The 12776-nt window shown below is 41.0% G+C and overlaps 1 protein-coding gene and 1 pseudogene across 1 annotated transcript; both read left to right on the forward strand.

Annotated features, from left to right (window-relative positions):
* The first annotated feature begins 1336 nt into the window (after positions 1–1336).
* Positions 1337–3481, forward strand: LOC139579673 (plancitoxin-1-like; annotated as a pseudogene).
* Positions 3482–3741: 260 nt separating this feature from the next.
* rpf1 (ribosome production factor 1 homolog) lies at positions 3742–9618 on the forward strand. The gene is made up of 9 exons (XM_071406180.1): positions 3742–4102; positions 5032–5088; positions 5286–5366; positions 5461–5556; positions 6460–6613; positions 6908–6990; positions 7500–7681; positions 8661–8787; positions 9249–9618. Exons 1-9 carry the CDS (start codon positions 3860–3862, stop codon positions 9288–9290), a joined length of 1065 nt encoding a protein of 354 aa, XP_071262281.1. The 5' UTR covers positions 3742–3859; the 3' UTR covers positions 9291–9618.
* Positions 9619–12776: the final 3158 nt, after the last annotated feature.

Genomic DNA, 12776 nt, shown 5'->3' on the forward strand with positions numbered 1-12776 from the left:
TCAAATTGATCAGAAATACAGTGTAGACATTGTTAATGTTGTAAATGACTATTGTAGCTGGAAACGGCAGATTTTTTATGGAATATCTACATAGGCGTACAGAGGCCCATTATCAGCAACCATCACTCCTGTGTTCCAATGGCACGTTGTGTTAGCTAATCCAAGTTTAGCATTTTAAAAGGCTAATTGATCATTAGAAAACCCTTTTGCAATTATATTAGCACAGCTGAAAACTGTAGTTCTGATTAAGGAAGCAATAAAACTGGCCTTCTTTAGACTAGTTGAGTATCTGGGCATCAGCATTTGTGGCCAGAAACAAAGAACTTTCTTCTGAAACTCGTCAGTCTATTCTTGTTCTGAGAAATGAAGGCTATTCCATGCGAGAAATTGCCAAGAAACTGAATATCTCGTACAATGCTGTGTACTACTCCCTAGAACAGCGCAAACTGGCTCTAACCAGAATAGAAAGAGGAGTGCTTACAACTGAGCAAGAGGACAATGACACAAGTGTCTAGTTTGAGGAACAGATGCCTCACGTGGAAGCTTCATTAAAATGGTACCTGCAAAACACCAGCCTCAACGTCAACCGTGAAGAGGCGACTCCGGGATGCTGGCCTTCTAGGCAGAGTTCCTCTGTGCAGTGTCTGTGTTCTTTTGCCCATCTTAGTCTTTTTATTTTTATTGGCCGGTCTGCGATATGGCTTTCTTTGCAACTCTGCCTATACAGTTATATTCACTTTGTAAGCAAATCCTCTCTCCAGGTAAGAACATGTTGTTCAATGAAAGTCAGTCAATTGAAATGTTAAACAATACAAATGGTGTGTTCCTGGTGGGTCACCTGATCTTTTCTTGTGTCTAGTACTGAAAATACAGATATTTACATGTGTGTGACAGGGGTTGTGATGATGGAGAAATACACTGGAATTTGGCTCTCGCGTTTCACACATCAGTTTCAAGGAACTAAAACAACCAACTTCTGACAGTGGATACCACAAAGGTCAAACATTCATCTGTGTGACCTACACATACAGCGAATTCATTAATATTGGTAATGTTTACAAATACATAACCATTATTGAGTAGGTGATTGAAACAGCATAATCTAGATTTTACAAGTTTGACTCCTGACAATGTTATTTGAACACCACTGCCTATATGGTTCCTTAAAATATTTATATCAACATGTGTTTTGGTTCCATGTTAAATATAATTTATTTTACAGCATGGTGACGGTGTGCTAAATTGGAGAAAGAAATATAGTATCTTTACCCACTATTTTCTGTATTCACAGCTAGTCAGCTCCAGTACATTCATGTATACTCATACAGTATTACTTATGTATGACAACATCCCCAACTCATTTTACCCCACGCTCCAGTGTGTGGTCCACCGAGGCTGCTATCCCAAGAAAGGGCACTGGTACCGACAGCTGAATATGACATCATTGGCTAGAAACAGGTTTGTCAGCTACGTAAACTACAGCAAATATGATGACAGTAAGACATTGTTTTTGGATATGAGCCTAAAAAGACTACCTAGGTATTTGTTCTTCGTCCAGATTGATGTAAAATTCTGAAGGAATTGTTTTCTGACATTTTGTGCTAGTCCAATCATGTATCTTTTTTTGTGCCTCTTTTGTTCCTGTAGATCTCTGGTCTTCTGTATAAACATTTGGGGAGTGCCCTCTAGGCCAAGAGCTGGGGCAGGATGCACCATTGCCCACAATGTGTACGTTTTGATAAAGCTGCAGCTCCCCTCGGTTAAGTTGTATAGCATCACCGTGGATGACTGCAAGTGGTGTGTGTGACAACGGCGGGCCCAAGTATCACTGGACCTGTATTGCTGACATGAACAGAGAGGTTAGCCAGGAGAGCAGAGGTGGAGGGGCCATATGCACAGAGAACCAAGCTGTGCGGAAGACTTTCAACAATGTTGTTGGTAGTCATGCCTTTAGTAGATTATGCATGTCGATCTCTCCTGTATTGTGTCTTTAAATAAGAAACAGCGGCTGCTGAAAAATATTATACCCTTAGCAGTCTCTATGTATAGCTGTTTAGTTGGATAGGTCTAGAAACACAGTACTAATGCTCTCAGGAAATCAGACACTAAAATATAAGAATTTCTATGGATTTATAGACAGGACATGCATAACTGTCTTCATTGTATCAATCATTTGTTTTGTTTCTCACTTACCCACCATCATGTCACAATACTTGTAAACAGTCATTTGTATTGTTATATGTAAGCAATTGCACTAACTTCCAGAGCCCTATCATTCTGAACTGCCTAGTTGTCATAGTAGGCAATTTGCCGTGATTAAAATAGAACGTGAAATATTATCAATGAAAAAAGCTCCCATCTGTATGTCTCCATCATATGCCCAAATATAAGGTTTTATTTCTCAATTGTTTATGAACATCAATTATGTTAACAACCAATGTCATGTGGTGAACTATCTGTTGGATGTCATGGATTGTTAGTCCTTGCGTGGGGATCACTGAGTGTACAAAAGAGCCCCACCTGTTTTGAGCCCAACATTTTTAGTCTGATAACTCGTTGCTTGTTGGAGTACATTTGTTTCCCGATAAGAATGCTTATTTGGGAAACCCTTGTGAAGTCACGAGGATGGGGAAGAAAGCTTTGGGGAAAGTGAATACAGTCAAAGTAGACAGGAGTGGTATGATGTTGATATTGTGTGTGTCTAAAGAACAACAGGAGCGCGGAATTATCGACGCATGAAGTGGACAGCTTTGATTTTCGGAGCAGGACACCGGTAAAAGGTGTTATCTCTGGACAGTGATAATATCTTAGGCAAAAAATTCCAGGAGTAGTTAATGCACGTTGCTTGACCCGTATGGAGAATTGGGAAAAGGAGCAAAGTTTATCTGTATTATTGACGTTTGGGTATTTACCACCCTATGTAAAGTTGGGATATATAAGATACTGTACGCCGTAAGAGCGTTCGTGCAAAACCCGATGCAATGCAAGAAATGTAAAAACGTTGTCCATGTGTCAAGTGTTTGCAGACGGAAGGAATATGTTATTAAAGAGTCTGAATGTAAAATGTTGCAACTGTGGTGGAGATCATATTTCCGAATTCCCTGAGTGCCCTGTTAGGGTGAAAGAGGTTGAGGTGTCAAGGATCAGGGCTGTACAGCATATCTCCTATGTGGAGTTGGTGAAGAGAGTTGAAGGGGCAAGAGGCCACAGTTCTGCAGAAGATATGGCGGTGGATGCATCACAACCAGTTGCCGGTGTTATACGCCAATCAAGTGATCTGGATACACTTATTGTTAAGAAGGTGGATTTTGTGGCATATATAGCCACAGTTATTAATTGTACTGCACAAGTGTCCAAGAAGCTGGACATCATCTCTGCAGCCGAGAAGGTTTTGGGCCTCCAAGACTTAACGGCAGAAGCACTGCAAGGACTGTTGCCAGGAGATGTCCCATCATCACAGGATCCTTCTGAGCCTGTGTAGGGACATGATTAAAACAGAAAAGGAGGCTGATTTAGCTTAATTAACATTTTGTTACTGATAGTTTGTATGATATTTTTTATTCATTTTTTTACCACAAATGTTTTTATTTTTGGATCCTTATTATACAGGTCGCAGTTGTAAATGAGAACTTGTTCTCAATTGGCCTACCTGGTGAAATAAATAATAACAATAAAAATGATCCACCTGTACAGTAGGTGGCGAATGCACATATAATTGTTGTGAACCCCCATTATTCAAAAGAAGAAGAAAGGGCAGGGCGTTTCGTTTTTTCTACTGAACGTAACTTCCTTTTACATGAGGAAGCAAGGCGGAAGTACTGGACAGAACACGTGAAAGAATATACATTCAGCTGACAACATGGACGTCGTAGAAGAGCATGATATACAGGATAAACCCACGAAAAAGAAGACTAAGAAGCCAAAGAAACAGCCAAAGCCTCCACATGAAAATGGTAACGAAAGCATGATTGAGAAAACAGAGCCAGAACATGTGGATGCGCCAGCAGAATTCTCGTTTCCCCCCACATTCAGTGTGTCTGAAATAAAAAATAAACAACGCAGACACCTCATGTTCATGAAGCTGAAGCAGGAGAAACGGAAGGTAATGAACGTTTAGCATGCATGTGTTCCCACTTCATAATTCTTGAAAGTTCTCTATTTACTTCTTTAGTCGGGTCATCTACGAAAATAGTGTCTTACCAGTCCCCGCCGTAACCACCACTAAGAACACTTAAATGTCTGATCAACTTTACAATGTTTCTTTTTATAAAATATATGTTAGGCCGTTAGATGGCAACAAAAAAATTGTAATATATTGTACAATCCGGTCAGTAGCATGAAATGTGCTTGTCCCTCTGGTCATGAGTCAAGGTTTAACGTCACTGACATGTTAAATCATTCCCCCCCCCCCCACACTTTAAATATCATAATGCAAATTAAAGTATTAGCTTTATTTCGTGGACTACTTAAAAAACGAATATAAAAAATTATTTACAGGGAATAGCTGTCCCTCAATTACATGTCACTGGTGTTACCCTTTTATAAAAATATAAACACCACTTGTAAAAAATGCAACATTCATTGGAGGAAGGTCTGTTTTGAAAAACACATGGTGTGTCTGCACTCTCCCTTCATATTTTAGCCATGAATAAATAATAACAAATAATAACAATTAGGTGCGTCCTTATTTGTCTTGTTTATACAAGTGTGTAATGGAAATGTGCGTTTTGCATATTCCAACTCCCCCTGAGACACCCGCAGGGAATGGGATCACGGCAAGGGTCACCATTGTCCAGCGCACCTGGAGCATTTGGGGTTAAGATCCTTGCTCAAGGGCACAATGACAGATTTTCACCTTGTCGGCTCCGGGATTCAAACCAGCGACCTTTCGGTAACTGGCGCAACACTCTAACCTCGACGCTATACCTGCCCCCCCGGTGGAAAGTCTTACCAGTTGGAACTGGACGAGAATATCTATTCCGGTCTTTTAGTGTAACCATGTAACATGGTGTTTTTTAAATTTAATTTCAGCAAAAGGTGGCAATGAAGAAGAAAAAGAAAAAAGAGAGGGATGCTCTAGGTGACAAGGTAAGTAGGTTGGATGCTGCAACACTTATGACATCACTTGGTCCCACTGATCTGTAAATGAATAGAGACAACTGTTAGAGTCCTCTGTGAGCAGAAAGACTATAAGAGTAGCCCGTTATTGACAGACCAAAGAATTCCAAGATGTAGGCCTAAACATAATTGATATTAAGATGATGACTCTTACCTTTCCAATGTAGGCTCCCCCAAAGGAAGTTCCAAAGACGATAGAAAACCAGAGGGTATACGACGAAACTACTGTTAACCCTGAAGATGAAGAGGTACTGTCTTTCTGCAGAGCTGTTTGATGTCATCTCGTGCCTTTACAGTATAGTGTTTTGATGTTGCACATTACTCAGATACTCTCCATTGCAGGTTGCCTTTGATGAGGGAACTGATGAGTTTTCGGCCTATTTCAACCGGCTGACCAACCCCAAAGTCCTCATCACCACATCGGACAGACCTAGAGGGGTGAGTGGACTAGAACAGCGCCCGGAGACGGTGCTGTTATTTATTTCAGTCCTGCTGTGAATCTCAGAAGATTGATATCACGGGGGTGATACCTTCTGCAAGCTTTCGCTCTAAAGGTGCTTACACTCCAGAAAATAAAATGCAGCCGCCTCCATTGGTTTCTATATAAAGCCGGCGTCAAATTTGCCACACCCCCCGTCAGCAGCGGCACCGGGAGGGACAGCAGTTGTCAACCACATGCACGAGCGGAGAATCTTTCACTGCCAGTCCAGTTAAACACACTTGAACTTTTTCCCCTTGCCGCTGGACCGCTTTCTTTAAAAATATTTTTTTATCAACTGTAGAGGGCTTGGCTGATGTTTTCCGCTCCCTTGCTGTAGGCTCCTTAATGCTGATCTAGCATATCTGCTGGTTCAGGTGTCAATACATGGGGGGGAAGCCTGTGTACCTGGTAGCTCTCCAGGAAGAGGGTTGGCCACTCCTGCTTTATCATATTAAAGTAACTACCCAGTGAAAATCTCACTTTTAAAAGTCCATATTCTGTTAATGTTGTTGACTCATATTTGTGGCCAAAGCATAAATTAGAGAGAACCTGTATATCAAACAGATCTTTTAAAAAATGTTGATAGAATATTACCTCATGTTGCCTCATTGGCTGATCTATGTAAATCACCTAAAATTCCAAACAAAGGGAAGAAGTCCTTCTAAAGATTAGACCTAGTGAATCTAGCTCAGGCTGATATCTGTAGACGGTTATTGACGCACTGGAATGTAGGAGACCAATACTGTATGTAGGGCTGGGCGATCATTCGTCACTTAATATTCTCTAACAAATAATCAGATATACAGTAACATTTTATGGTAGTTATTACAAAACTGTCTGCTTTCTGCTTTGTCTTTCAGAGGACCGTGAGGTTCTGCAACCAGCTGGCCACAGTCATCCCCGACGCACACGTGTACTACAGAAGAGGCTTGGCACTCAAGAAAGTCATTCCCCAGTGTATAGCCAGAGATTTCACATACCTCCTGGTCATCAATGAAGATCGTAAGGTGCCCAGTATCCTTTGGTTGACTGACTGAAACAGGGACATTGCGACTGTGAATATGTTGACTGTTAATGAAGCAGGATGCTTATCGTACTCTAATGCTGTTGTTGGTCTGCGTTTTTATTACATGCACTCGCTTTTAAGTCACAGACCAGGCTTCAGTATCACAGTCCTAACAGCCTGGCACACAGTTAAGTCCTGTTTCAAGTTGCCCCGCCCACCTCGAGGTGGAGAGTTGCAGTTGGAGTCAGTAATAATACAAAGTCCCTTGTAGATGTCTCTGTTTCCTTCACCACAACACTAAGATGGTATGGTTCTCTGCCACCTCCCTGATGGGCCTACTGCACACTTCAAAGTCAGCAGTGTCCGACTGCGGAAGGAGATGAAGGCAAGACATTTCAAAACTGTTCAAACAGACATGTCAATGTTTCACTTAGAGCTACAGTATGTCATTTGAAAAACAACAAACCCGATGCTCCGCCACTTATTTTGATATATAGCTGAGGGATAATAGCGTAATAACATTCTCTGGGGGATGGGGCTGGGTAAATGTAACCTCTCAATTTTATAAACGGCACACTAGATACGATAGATACAAGAACTGACAGTCCATGTGTTTTTTTACAATGACATTGTTCTGATGGGGTAAGACAGTTGTACTAAGCTCATGAGGTATTTCCAGGTTTTATTATTTTAAGAATGAGTAGCTATAATTCGTTTAAAATTCCCAAAATGTATCAATCCCAGACTGAATGTTTTAGTGTTGTATCTATGTGCTTTAAAATGATTCGAATGAGTCTGGCATTCTTTAAGCAGAAATTCTGCTCACTTAAGGGATGGATCTGGAAAATGTATACATTGTGAGAATATAAATACTGAAAGAAAACCCTTTTACAGAGGCGAGGGAAGGACCCGACAGAACACTCCCCAGAGGTGATCCTCAACAATTTCACCACCCGCCTGGGCCACAGCATGGGACGACTCTTTGCTGCCCTTTTCCCTCACGACCCCCAGTTTGTGGGACGCCAAGTCGCCACTTTCCACAACCAGAGAGACTTCATCTTTTTCAGATTCCACAGGTGAATGTTCATTAGAATGCCTAGAAATCATTCGCATAATGATAGCACACATACTTCTGCCCAATGTTTTGCATGATGTATGAAGGATACATCGGGGAAATGCAGTTTAAACATCGTTTGCTAATTGGCAAGACATCTTGCAGATGTATTTTTAATATCTGCATTGTAAATTCGACACTTGCATAATTTATACGTCTCGGCGAGGTCTTCCCAATATTCAAATACTCTCCAAACTATGTATGTGACGTGCTCTATCATTTTCAGTCCCGCTTGTTCATAAGCATTAAAAAAATCACATTTTATCAAATGATTGGCATGGTGTGTTTTTGGATTAAAACATAATTAACTAAAACATATTTTCTAGCCAACCCTAATCGATTAAATGTCTCCGATGACAAGATCCACCTTTCAAAACGAGTCATTGGCTAGCTAACAATCAACTGACAAGCTTGCTAGCACACCCACAAACTCATTTGTAAACATATTAACCAACTAGCTAGCGCACAATCTTGTCAAACTGTTAACCTGTAGCTTCCTTGCTAATAATTTATGCCAAATAAGACATAATGTACTCTGCAGTGACACTTGCGTTACGATGTCCAGCATGCAAACGGCGCTGCGCTAAAACTAACTGACTTCAGGGGTGTATTTCTCTGAACAGCTGATCAGGGATACCTCTGTTGTAATTAGCTCTGCTGCGCAACATTTTAAGGATTGATACACAAGTTATGCATCATTTTAAAGCTAATAGTCTTCTCTTTTCAACAATGTATAGAGATAAAATGTATGTCCGGGTCAATGCGACTGGAACGAGTCTCATATTCCCTACACAATTTGATATGTCGGCCAAAGGTGTGCGTGTTTGCTGCTCTCTTTGCATAGTGTTGTCAGGCCATCGTTGTTTCCCATTCTAATGGGATCTGAGTGATGGGCTTATAGATTGGTCCACAACATGTCAATGCCCTTGTACTCTCCAAAGGTACATCTTTAAGAACGAGAAGAGAGTCGGCATTCAAGAGCTGGGACCACGCTTCACTCTGAAACTCCGATCATTACAGAAAGGGACCTTTGACTCCAAGTTTGGGGAATATGAGTGGGTTCTCAAGGTGAGTTGTTCAGTCCTGTTTTTTTCTTTGATTGTGGAACAATTGAAACTGATAGTGACTGCTCGTTTAGCAAAAGCAGTAGAACAGTAAACCTTTTACAATAGTACTGTGGGAGTAAAGGTGTGCAGCTCAATTTTGAATAATTCCTCATCTCTGCAACCCATAACCAAATCTCGTGTGATTTGGTTTTGGAGGAGAAGTTGAGATCAGTGGTGTAAATGCCTTTTGCGCACCTTTTGTGTTGACCCACTTTTTGCAGGAAAAATACCTTGAAAATAGCCAAAGGTAGTGTTACTTTACTCCCTGCGAAGGGTGATCAATGTTTACACACCTTTTTTTTTTTATCCATTTTTTACCGCTGCATCACTGATTTGCGATATTGGACTAGTGTGAATGGCAGAATCAGGGCAGATCCTCTTTGGTAGCTAAATAATTACTAAATTTGCTTTTACACTTTTCAGCGACATGAAAATGACGTCTGCAGAAGGAGGTTCAACCTTTGAGTGAAACATATGGACCTTCCCACGACATCATCTACATGAGACATTTTCTACAATGCATACCAGTTTGTCAGATTGTGTCAAGGCAAAAATTGCAGTCGTGCCTTTGGCCATGCAAGTCTCTTAAAATGTGACAACTTGTCGTAGGTTGTCATTTTAATTTGATGCATCTTGTTCACATTTGATAAACAGTCATTGTGAAAGAGCAAAGCAGTCTGATTGATAGATTATGGCTTTGTTAACACTTGTGTTTGTGCTTTAGACAAAACATTAATCTGTACCTGTAAATGGTATTTCATATTTTCAAGTAAAACATGTATGTACTCTGAAATGTTAGTCATTTATTATCAAAGACTTGTAAAATGTTGTACAAGCACGTGGTATGCAATTTCCCCTTGACTTTAGTGTCTAAGGGGCACCACAAGATGCGTAGCATGTCTCGTTGAAGAATAAGCTGATACACTGACAATGCCATTCCAAAATGGCTGCGGTGTCTACTGCTTGCTAGCATGAGGACAAAAAAGGTCAGTTTTCTGGAAAACTAGCAGTATTTCAATCTTTTCGATGGAGCGGTATGAATGAAGGTAAAATTTGGAGGACATTGGCATATCCTATCCCTGCATTGAGGTATCTTTTCCGACCCATATCTCGCGCCGGCTCCATGACGTCTTAATGTAACCATGATTGCGTTCCGACCTCAATACAGCTCGGTGTAAAAAAGCGTTACTGTAGAGTCTATCTTCTGGCAACTCTTCTACTGCCTATGTTGGTTTGCAGTGGTTCAGTTTCATGAGCTCCTCTCAATCTACTCGGTGAAGGCCCGGCATTAGAACAAATCATTTGGATGGGCCTTTGATTTCCATAGGCGGGCATGTTTTTTTCCCCATGGGGTTTACAATTTATCCTACCATTTCTACCGACCTGCCTGCGAGTTTTGATTATTTTTTATGTGCACTTTCGTGGAACAGTTTAATTTGACTAATATCGTTTCTTCAAAATCAGTGTCACGTGGTTAATCATAATCTGGATTAAAAATGATAAAAGTAAAGATTAAACTAAGGTGAAAGCACCAGCCTCTGCCATATGGAGACATTGATGGTCTACACTGTGATCCCATTGGAGGCTAAAGAAATGAGCGCATGGAACTAAGCTATAAATAGGCCAGAGCAGCAGTAGGCCTTATAGCGTCCATCGTCACCTAAGTAAAATACATAGGCCAAAAGCCGACAAATAAAAACGGAAGATATCCTGATGAAAATTCCAGTTCTTTCAAATAACATTAATCCCTCTACTCCGTGTGTCTCCCTAGAGTTGCCAGACAGCTGTTTCCACTGGATATATGGGATCATCAGATCATGATAGGTTTGTCACCGAGGCTTGGTGATTATCGAGGCCAGGAGAGTGTTGGAAATATTTTTCAAATACTGTGAAGATCTATTCGCAAAGGATAAAAGAAAAAGAGACTTGACTTACTGTGAGGTGAAGAGACAAAAAATGAATGAGAAACTCAGACTCTCATTCATCATTACTGGACGTAGTGAGTTAAGACAATCAGAAATCCGACATCCCAAATGGCCACTTTCCTACATATGCAGGCAGCAGGTCTGGTAGGCCTTCTTCTATCCATGCTCAGGCGTGCAAGCTCCCTCTATGTTCCTAGAGAGAAACCAGACCCATGCTCACATGGGGCACTCCAAACAAATGAAAATGACAACTCGTAAATGATTATGAAATAAACCAAAACTTGGTTCTCACAACTGTAGCAGGTTGTGAACTTCTGCAAACAAAGTTTCCACTCCGATAATGAGAACGGTAGGCTAAATAACTAATACATGCATTAACAGAAATTAATGTAACCAAATGACAGAGGAGTAACGGTACATTTACTAGGCCTACTGGTGACATTGATAATAAATATACAATCAAAGCGCAAGTGCGGGCGACAGCTGAAGAGCTGAGTGCATGCATTCTGGAGAGTGAGGTGGCATATCTTCACCACACACCCCTCCCCTTGTCTCAACATTTTAAATTATAAAGACCCATTATCTTCACTCATTTTAGATGCTTTTTACAGACAGCCGCAACTTAATCAGCTAGGCCTATTGCCACAATCTCTGCCCAAATTGCGGGCTTCCCAAATAGGCAGAGGGCTATGCACTAGTGATTTGAAACAATCCACAGAAAAAATATATATAAGAAGCTAATGATCCTCTGTGGCTAAATCATTCTCTCTGGTGAAGTATTTTGAAAGGAGTCATTTAATTTTGGAAAATTAAGGGGAAGCCAACTGTCCATTCCAATTCGCATGAGGCTGAAACCAGAGATCTGTATACAATGACGAGATGCTCATGTCTCTGCCCTAACAATGGCAGTTGTTCCAAAGGCAGGCTGCAAGCTTAGGTCTGCATTATATGCCGATAAAAATGCATTAGGGGTATTCTGGAGAGATTTTGGCAAGAGTGAGGCAATCTCTTCACCGGAGAAAGCATTCAAGCGAGCCAAACAGCGCCACTCTGTCTTACTATATGTAGCACATGTATCTGATCCTGTATAGCCAGAAACAATACATATGAAAAAGTTTGGGCACCCCTGACAATTTCCATGATTTCCATTTATAAATAATTGGGTGTTTGGATCAGCAATTTAATTTTGATCTATCAAATAACTGATGGACACAGTAATATTTCAGTAGTGAAATGAGGTTTATTGGATTAACAGAAAATGTGCAATATGCATCAAAACAAAATTAGACAGGTGCATAGATTTGGGCACCCCAATAGAAAAATCACATCAATATTTAGTAGAGCCTCCTTTTGCTAAAATAACAGCCTCTAGACGCTTCCCATAGCCTCTAATGAGTGTCTGGATTCTGGATGAAGGTATTTTGGACCATTCCTCCTTACAAAACATCTCCAGTTCAGTTAGGTTTGATGGTTGCCGAGCATGGACAGCCCGCTTCAAATCATCCCACAGATTCTCAATGATATTCAGGTCTGGGGACTGGGATGGCCATTCCAGAACATTGTACTGGATAAATGCCCGGGTAGATTTTGAGCAGTGTTTTGGGTCGTTGTCTTGTTGAAATATCCAGCGCCGGCGTAACTTCAACTTTGTGACTGATTCTTCAACATTATTCCCAAGAATCTGCTGATATTGAGTGGAATCCATGCGACCCTCAACTTTAACAAGATTTCCAGTACCGGCACTGGCCACACAGCCCCACAGCATGATGGAACCCCCACCAAATTTTACTGTGGGTAGCAAGTGTTTGTCTTGGAACGCTGTGTTCTTTTGCCGCCATGCATAACGTCCCTTGTTATGACCAAATAACTCAATCTTTGTTTCATCAGTCCACAGCACCTTATTCCAAAATGAAGCTGGCTTGTCCAAATGTGTGTTTGCATACCTCAAGCGACTCTGTTTGTGGCGTGTGTGCAGAAAAGGCTTCTTCCGCATCACTCTCCCATACAGCTTCTCCTTGTGCAAAGT

The sequence above is a fragment of the Salvelinus alpinus genome, chromosome 6 (genome assembly GCF_045679555.1).
Source record: "Salvelinus alpinus chromosome 6, SLU_Salpinus.1, whole genome shotgun sequence".
In the NCBI taxonomy this organism is placed as follows: domain Eukaryota; kingdom Metazoa; phylum Chordata; class Actinopteri; order Salmoniformes; family Salmonidae; genus Salvelinus; species Salvelinus alpinus.